This window comes from Diadema setosum, chromosome 4 (assembly GCF_964275005.1).
Source record: "Diadema setosum chromosome 4, eeDiaSeto1, whole genome shotgun sequence".
Lineage (NCBI taxonomy): Eukaryota > Metazoa > Echinodermata > Echinoidea > Diadematoida > Diadematidae > Diadema > Diadema setosum.
In genome coordinates, this window is record NC_092688.1 from 24,429,440 (window position 1) to 24,438,649 (window position 9,210).

A 9,210-nucleotide genomic window follows, 5' to 3' on the forward strand; every position below is an offset into this window, starting at 1 on the left:
ACAGAATCCGGCAGATACTTCAAAAGGTAAAAGAGGGAAGTATGGTGTGTATAAACTATAGATTTACCATAAACGAAAAAATGAGCATGTCGTGAATGACCTAATTTCTTTGTTTTTTAATGCGCTTTTCACGTTACATAGAGCCATTGGACACAGCTGTTGTAAAATTGGAATAATAATACAATAATAAACATTAATATTAGAATATAAAATATCTTTTGTTTGTACTTTTAAGCACTATTCATACCAGGGTCAACTAAAGAAATGACACGATGATAAACCTATGTGACGGCAAAATGTTAACAAGGCTGTTTTGCAGTAGAACTCAAAATTGTACACACTTTTCTCTGAGACTTATGATATCATTCCCATATCTTTTTTTCTTTGTGCGTGTGTGCGTGTGTGTGTGTGTGTGTTTCCATTCATGTACTCTGGTTTTTTCTCTCGGGGAATGTTAAAGTGAGGTTTAAATTACAGCAGAAATCTACAAATCAGTCAGCTGTAGCTTTAAACATCCATAATGAGTGAGCCCTGCCATACGTATTCTCATAATCCCAGCAGTCACCACAGAGTTCATAAATCTCATCTTCGTTGACACAACATGTGCTGGCCTTGTTTCTCTCTGTGATTACGGTTTATTATTTTGTTGGTCGAGAATCTCAAATCATACTGAGGTCCATTCAATCTAAAAGCTGAAATATGCTCTTTTAGCTTGCGTTTATACAAAGAATTTATCTGAGATTGTGCAGGCTCATTTTTTTCTCTGTTTTGTTTTCTGTTGTTATTCCACGAAAATAATATCTTTAAAAGTAGGGGATACCTTTTACAGACCTCCCAAAATACAACAAAACATTAAATATGAACCTCAGGGGACTTGTTTAGGCCACTGCTAAGAAATTTGGAAGTCAACAGTTATCTACAATTTGAATAATGCACAAAACTCAACTACTCAGTAGTTCTGTGTGTCAGCCACACTTAAGCCTTTTTGTTGCAGTCTTCTGTATTACACAAATCTAAAAGTATAAGAGCTGATGTGATAACATATAGAGTGTGTGGCAAGAATGTATATAGAAATGTTTTGTAAGTTTTGATAAACTTTCTTCACAAAATATAAATGATGGACACACATGCAGTGCATGGGTCTGCATAGGTAGCCTAGTAATGTACTGGAATTTACGGTGAGCCCCGAAAAAAATTCAATTCAAAATCTAACGGTCAATAAAAATGTACTAAATGTTACCTTCCACTTTCAATACTTTATGGGAGTTTCTGAAATGATACTCTCTTCAACATACCACTGTATTTATACAACTCTTCATTTGAGGCATGCAAATGGGATTCTCTACCTTTAAGTGTTTCTGTATCTACTCATACTCACTGTCGAATGAATAATGCACACGTTCTTCAGATACAAGTCGGCGGTTGATGGGACATGTCCTGTTGTCGGAAAAACTTCCTTCAGAAATCAAATCGGCATACGTTTTCGACTGCACACATACACAAAACCCACGATATATGAGAGCAATCTCAATGCTTCTGGGTTTCCTTCTGCATGTAGATATACACACCTCATCCGAATGAACTTCAGATCCATAGTCAAGTAGATACGAAATGGTTTGTTGGTTACCTTGGTAGCATCCCAGGAATCCAGGTTCTACAATCAAACAAAATGTCATGACGGTTACCCGGATAACGTCTTCTTGGTCTGTTTAAGCTTTCAGCCATACCAGACTGGTTACAGGATTGTTAGTCATAAACTCACACAAAAAAAAGGCTGTAATATGGATGCTTCATTATAGCGGTCTCCTTTTTTTTCATTTGATAGATAAACCCTTGGATTTGTTTCGGTTATTTTTTTTTTGTTGTTGTTGTTGTTGTTGCGAATCTTCGGAACAAAAAAGCTTGGGAGTGGGGCATTTTCAGAGGAAGGGACCATTGAAATAAAAATTTTCATTTTCCTGCTGGCGAACCTTCGGAAAAAGAACAGTCAACAAAAATCGCAACGTCGGAAATGCTCGGACTAAGAAACCTATTTTCATTTTCGGATTAACGAATATGAAGGTATACGCAATTTGTGTGTTTTGAAATGACGAATCTTACATAGTTTTCGGATTAATTGAGTTCGGAATAACGATCATCATCCTTCATCCAGACCAACCTATAGTATCTACAGCCTCTACAGCTACTATATCTTGCAGAGTTGTAATTTGTTTAGAAATTAACGAAATAATAGTTTGTAAGTTTATATTTATGTCAACATATTATGTACATATATATCCATGTATATATATATATATGTGACCGTGCACCTCAAAACGAACATAAAGTCGCACACACTGATTTTGCGTGAGGACTGAAAATAAGTGAAATGGGTCAACCTAGCCGAACTTGACTTTTTCATATTTTCTGAAAGAGCGGGTCTTCTTTTACATTATGCTAAAATTTGGTATCATAAAACGGGCAGGAAAGTGTGGTTTTTTAGCAGTTTATCTCGAACATTTTTGGTAGAATAGTGTGATTAGGTGTGTCTTTAGAATCCCTTTTTCATTTCTGAAAAACCTTGTCCACACTCTTCATTTTCAACTCTAATAACTTTTGAAGGATAGTGCTACTGCTTTGAAAGTTGGCATTAATTACGGAGAGAATGTGTTAGTGAGGCATGCTTAATATCAGTTTAATATGATAATCCCTTCATTGTTGTTACTCTGGTGGTTTACTTCCTGTTTTTTGTCCCATTCATGGCACAGCCAGCGCGGTTTGGTAAAGGTTAAGCGCTTGAATAGACACTGTACTTCAGAGCCTCTTTTCTCAGTTCACACCTTTCCCGAGTTTTTGCTTTCTTTCCAATATTTAGATAGGTTAGGAGAGTCCATTTGATTTGAGTTATACATCATTTTAAAGCTTAAAGTCTGCTCTTTCAGAATATGGTCTCAACTAAAAATTCATGTCTGGCGACTTTTTGTTTGTTTTGAGGTGCAGGGTCACATATATATATATATATATATATAGATTATATCCATATATCTATTCATATACGTCTACATAGATACAAACATATAAAAACATAAAATATATAAATATGCACGGGGATTATTTAAGTGGAAAATATAACATGTTTTCGTTAATATATCTGCATAACACGCCTTAGTGACCCTAATCTTTAAATCCTCTTTTTTCCATTTTCTAGAAACTACGCCATTAACTGTCCATTTATCTAACTGAGTAGAATGAACTTTCCGCAACTGCTGCAGAATACGAAATTTCAGGATCAAGTTAACGATTTTTTTTTCTATATTTTGGTCCATATTATATATCATATTATTTTTTTTTTTAAACTCTGGTAATATCATTAAATAGAGGTTAGAATATAAATTCTTTTTATGTATATATTGACATTTTTACGTACTATTCAATTATGTGTTTGTGTAAGCGGTTAATCCCTGTCATTTGTTTTATATTTATACTCAGAGTTTTCAGTGAGTAATTCATTGTAATTTTCAATCATTGTAAAGTATAAGCAGCAACTAAGCCTGCTGGCTGCCATTTTTTACTGTATATGTTTGTGTGTGTGTGTGTGTGTGTGTGTGTTTTATAACAAACAAACCACTTCAATCAATCAATGAATCAATCAATCCATTATTTCATTATTTTTTGAATAGGTTAGGATCATCCAATTTTAAAAAAGTTCTTAATCAATTTAATGCTTAGGTCGCACTCTTTTTTGTAAACGATGTGGAAAGTTTAAAAATTATCTTGACCTACTTTTTGAGGGTTTTGAGCTGTGCGGTCACTTATATTTGTATAATAAATGTCGCCCTCATCACGAATAGTCCTGTTTAGCAAAACCTTTCATTCTTCCACTTTCTGGTTTTGAGTTGCATTATCACTGTTGCTGCTGTACTTAAAGGGAAAATCCAGTCCAAATATAAGTTGGTCTGATTAAAAAAAAAAAACACGAAAAAAAGTACAAGTTCAACGGTGAAAATTTGAGTGAAATTGGATGAAGAATAAGAAAGTTATGACATTTTTTAAGTTTTGGTAATTTCTGCAAAGCAGTTCTTGTACAGTGGCTATGAATATGCAAATAAGTGAGCTTACCATGTCATACCCTCACAATTTTTCATGGATCATGTACAAAAATTCAATGTTTCTGTCATTGAGGTCTAAAACTTGATGTTATACTTGTTTGAATAACTTAAGAATAGTGATAAGTTAGGTATACGAGGATTTGAGCTTCGGGCATAAATTGCGTTTGAATGAAAAACTAGAAATTCCAAAATTTTATGTACAAACTGTAAGGTAAGTTGTGAGGGGTTGACATGCTCACTTTGGCATTTGCATATGCATATTGACTGTTCAAGCACTGTTTCCTGAAAAAAAAATAGTGGAACTAAATGTCATAACTTCTTTATTTTTCATCTGATTTTGATAAAAATCATGCCTTTGAACTCGTAATATTTTACTCCTTTTTTATCAGACTAACTTATATTTGGACTGGACTTCCCCTTTAATTGATACTGCGTTGATTACAGGCTCACCTCGGCACTTCACTCTGACGGCCCTGCTGGAGGAACACTCAGTGGTTGGGCAATCACGTAAACGTTGAAACCTGTAGGAGTCTGTTGCAGTGTTGTCGTAGAATTACTTTTCGAATGATCATATTCAAATTCAAATTCAAATTCAAACTTTATATTCACTTTTTTAAACAGATTGTACAAGAAACAATATGATAAAGTTGACATGCGAGTCATTGAGAATATACAAAGCCGGACAGGATTAACAACATGTTCATTGTGTACATGATCAGTACAAAAAAGAAACACACTCTTTATATACTCTGTGAAAAAAAAAAAAAAGTGGAGGTACCCACTCAAAAGACTATGCCTGTATCATGTGGGTACCTCCGAGGGAAAGGGGGAAGTAAGGGGGGGGGTGAAAAGCTTACAGCTACAAAGAGTGCGGGAAACTGGGAAAGTCAGAAATAGAAAAAAAATGAAAGCAAAGTGTGAAAAAAGGGAACAAAAAACAGAGAAAAGAGAAAGAGAGAATGAAGGAATAACCTAAATCATTTTGATGCATAATAACACCAAGGGCGAAAGCCAACAGAGACAATTAGCCAAGCGTCTTCGAAAGTGAAACAGTGTCGAGCTAGTCATGAAGCAAAAGTGTCGAGCTAATCATGACGCAAAATCTTCGACACAAGAATATGTGGACGAAGAAAACTGTCAAAATGTTAAATTTTTTTTATTTTTCTAGCAAATATTCAAAGAAAATACTAGAAATGGAAAACAAATTAAAATCAAACGAATTGCATCTGAATATTTGGCGATTGCCAATATTCAAACCAAGCCTGGTATGGAGATTACCTGTGCAGTGTAACTTGCCTCTTATTCCCCTTACCCTTTGGAAGGTAGTGGGTTTTCAGTTTACGTATGATTAGTACAGGAAACATACAGGTCTCTGTTCATTCAGATAGACATATTGCAGTGGATTACCTTGAGATGAACACGACAGCCGTTGAGCCCTACTTCGTGGCGCTGTATTTGGCAATTCCTCAGCTGAATACTCCTCCGCTGCTGGGAAACCAAGCTCTCCACAGACTAATTCAGCCGCTTTAGCGGTAAATCCGTCATAACAGACGTACTTGTATGAGTCCAGGACCACTAAGCCTTCCAGGATAGAGGGCCCATGAGCCAGTTGCACAAAGGGCGTGTCTTGGAAGTGAATCGCGTTAACATTGTAAATTCATCATGGAGCACTTATTGCAATCTAACTGATCTGCAGTGATTTCAAACATTTTGTTCCTTATCGATGTTGAACACAGAATCGGAATTTATACAAGTCTAAAAGATGGAAACAAGTTTCTTGCATTGTTATGTAGAGAGGCAATAAGCCGCGCAGCTTTGTTAACCTGTAGTTTTGCATCGCAAAAAGAAAAGTTATTTATTACCTGGGTTTTCAAAGCGGGAGAGGGTGCCATAATTCGTAAACACGTCTCGAATGCTGAAAATGTGAACAGACCTACTATCTTTTCAAAAATCAACGAGAGGAAATTATTTTTTTTTCCATTGTTTCTCTTTTTGTCTCTCCGTCTTTTTTAAGAAAAAAAAATCATAACTGTACTCCAAATGTTCAGTTTTGTTTTGCATCTTTTTGCGCTGGGTTAAGTTGAGAAAAGGAAAAATAGTGTGATTACGTCGCATACCCATTTTGAGGGTCAAGATGAAAGCACCACTGTCACGGCGGTGTCATGAGATACACAAGTACTAAAAACAACGTTCATCCCTCCTGAACTCACTCAGAGCAGACAATGTAAATCTGCCTATCCGTCGCATCGCTCATCCCTTTATTTGCGGACTAGATCTAGTCGCAAAACCCGTCTTTGAATGATGTAAACATGTGTATTGAGCTTGTTGATGTTGTTTACAAGTATCTACATCCAGTGAATGTTACACATGCAGTTACACTTGGATTCTCAAGAAGGAGATGAACTCACCGTATCATACATACACTCCTCTGCCGATTAGAGTGTCGTGTTTTCACAATGGTCTTAATTAGTATTAGGCGATAGAGGAAATAAAGATCGTGACTTGTAATTACCACTTTTAATAATTGCTCTTACTTATGCTCAATAACTGCTGTTTATTGCCCATGGAAGAATAATAAAAAAAGAACCAACGCAATCTTATACAGATTTGATTTCCTCAGTAGAAAAGCAAATAACAAGAAGAAAGAGAAAAACAACAACTCGTAAAATATACAAGCAGTATTTATAAAGGAGACATAATTATGTCTATCGCATAGTCATATCAAGACAATAATACTTACCATCATAACACTTCACGGTCATCTTGAAATTTACAGGGTATATATATATACCGTATAGTCAGCTTTGTCTTATGGGAGAGGGATAACACGGACGAAGACGGAACGCCGCTTAAGATGAGAGTGCTGAACGCTTTATTAGCTATTTCATCTGATACTTGGACTCCCAGCACTCTGTTATTGAGAGACTCAATTTGTGTAAGAATTCGCCTTCCAATAGGTGCCTGTACAACCCAACCGTCACTGTTGGATACGCAGTTTTTATTACACGATAGTTCACGCTCCTGAGACCCTTCCATACAGTTCAGAGATATAACTGTGGGATAACAAGAGGACAAAATGAGTTTTATGTCACACTGACACTCTACAAAATCTCTTTAGTTTAAATTACATTTTGTCTGAAAAGTGGAATAATCTCAATCAGCAAATTGGGTGTTTTCTGAACGTAAAATTCTATAGTGAAAGAAGTGTAAACAATTTTGGATGTACACTTTTTTCTTTCTATTGTTATGTTTGCTCCTTCAATTTCCCCTCAAGAGGTTTGCCAAAGTGAACTAATACTGATGTAAGTTCATTCCTTTAACGGCGCTAGTTGTAAGAAGGGGTTTACACTCGCTCACTGGCTTGTTTTCTGCCTTTGGGGGCGCCGCCCAGTCGGGTCTGATGGCAGGCGGTATACGGCGAAGGGCGCGGCCGGAAACATGAACAAGTGATCTCCTTTGATGGTTCCCGACGGCGAAACCGCATTAGTGTACGCAATAACATTGCACGTGGGAAAATTTATTATTTAGTGCGGGAAAGCTTAGCTAACATGAGAAGGGATCATTCCGTACGTGGATTTCATGGAGATAACATCAATGTTGGGCTCTCGCTTAAATGTGTATGTACCAGATTTTAGGTTGATAATCTAGGTTATCCGCAGTGGTTTGCATTCACTGTCAAATCGACGTTGTGTTTTGATTTACACAAAATAAAGGATGAGTCAATGTAGGCCCTAATTTAATGGAATTATTCAGAAGCTTACGTTTTATTTCCCATGTCTAAATTTGTCATTTGAAAACCTGATGTTGGTGAGTTAGGTATCATTCCAAGTTTAAAGAATGCTTCATTAATCAAGTGATCATGCATGTTGAAATTTTGTGAATGTTGTGGTGATAGGGTCATTCGATTATGATGCGTATTGTGCTCAGTAAGCTACATTAAACAACCCAAGAATGAAAATATAAGAAAACCAAGTAGTTAACGGAAATAGAAAGAGGTTATGTGAGAAACATGTGTGTTTGCAGGTTTGATGACACTGAAGTAATGGTGATTATCATAAACATTTTGTAATAAGCAATCCATCACCTACTTGTAACAAGAATTGACAACATGCATGAACATCAATATACAAAGAATGTCTATTGCCCTTTGTGCAACCTCTCCAGTGTATGTTCTGATTTTGAAAATTGTAATACCGATATTTGTTATTGAAAGACGAATAAATATAATTAGTATAATAATAATAAAAGATCGAAACATAAAGGTGATAGTACTCATTACAATGTTAATATCATGCTGTCAATAATAAAATCATACTGAGTAGATAATAATAACAGCAACAACAATACGTACACGGATCAGTTGAGAAAGCGAGGGACGGATAGCAACAGATGAAACCAGCAAAAAGCAATGCCATGGCCGCCATTCTTTCTTTTGAGTTTCGAAACTGTACCAATTATCAATCAACTGTTTAGAATCCGAGTCCCAGCTACATGCAAGATATCTCTGTAGGAAATGGTTATAGGCCAGACAAAAGTACCTTCAACAAAAGCAGTGAAAAGTATACGCCGAGTCGAGTCGACTCGGATTGATAAAGGCTGTATAACAGTACTGAATCACCTGTGGGGGGGGGGGGGTGGGGGCTCATTGAGGGCGTGCGCTCCCGTTTATAAATAACAAACTAAGAGTTCCTGCATGTAGATTTGCATGAAGCCAGTTTACTAGTTTCCTCAGCCCACTCAGGACTGTCAGTCATTTCTTCAATGCGTGTGAAACTCAACGCAATTTCTCGAAAATGTTTAAGTATTTCAAAATTAAGTCTCATATCCGTGTCGAAGTGGCTTAGAACAATGGTCTGATTTTTTCTTTATGCGTGTAAGAATAGCCACTTATCTTCCTTATAATCATTGTAGCAAACTGATATCGCTTTCGATTTCCAACGCTAGCTGGATGAGAACCATGCACTTCATTGTCGTGACACGAAAACAGCAGACGTCTGGTTTTGATTGATGATTAACGGCTATTCAAATTAGGTCCTGGCGGGGTCATATGCATAAATTTTGTGTTTGATAATGTTGGCATTGTGTATCACATGCCTTACTGATTATTTAGTGAAGTTGATAT

At 36.3% G+C, this 9,210-nt stretch overlaps 1 protein-coding gene across 1 annotated transcript in view; it reads right to left on the reverse strand.

Annotated features, from left to right (window-relative positions):
* LOC140227740 (uncharacterized) overlaps positions 1–6,850 on the reverse strand; it is a 14,088-nt gene extending 7,238 nt beyond the window's left edge. The window contains exons 1-5 of the mRNA XM_072308143.1: positions 6,829–6,850; positions 5,496–5,714; positions 4,539–4,619; positions 1,379–1,654; positions 1–17 (exon numbers count right to left, since the gene is read on the reverse strand). The exon at positions 1–17 is cut by the window's left edge and continues 205 nt beyond it. Coding sequence (XP_072164244.1) covers positions 1–17; positions 1,379–1,654; positions 4,539–4,619; positions 5,496–5,714; positions 6,829–6,850 — 615 coding nt within the window. The remainder of the gene's footprint in view (positions 18–1,378; positions 1,655–4,538; positions 4,620–5,495; positions 5,715–6,828) is intronic.
* Between the last annotated feature and the right edge of the window lie 2,360 nt (positions 6,851–9,210).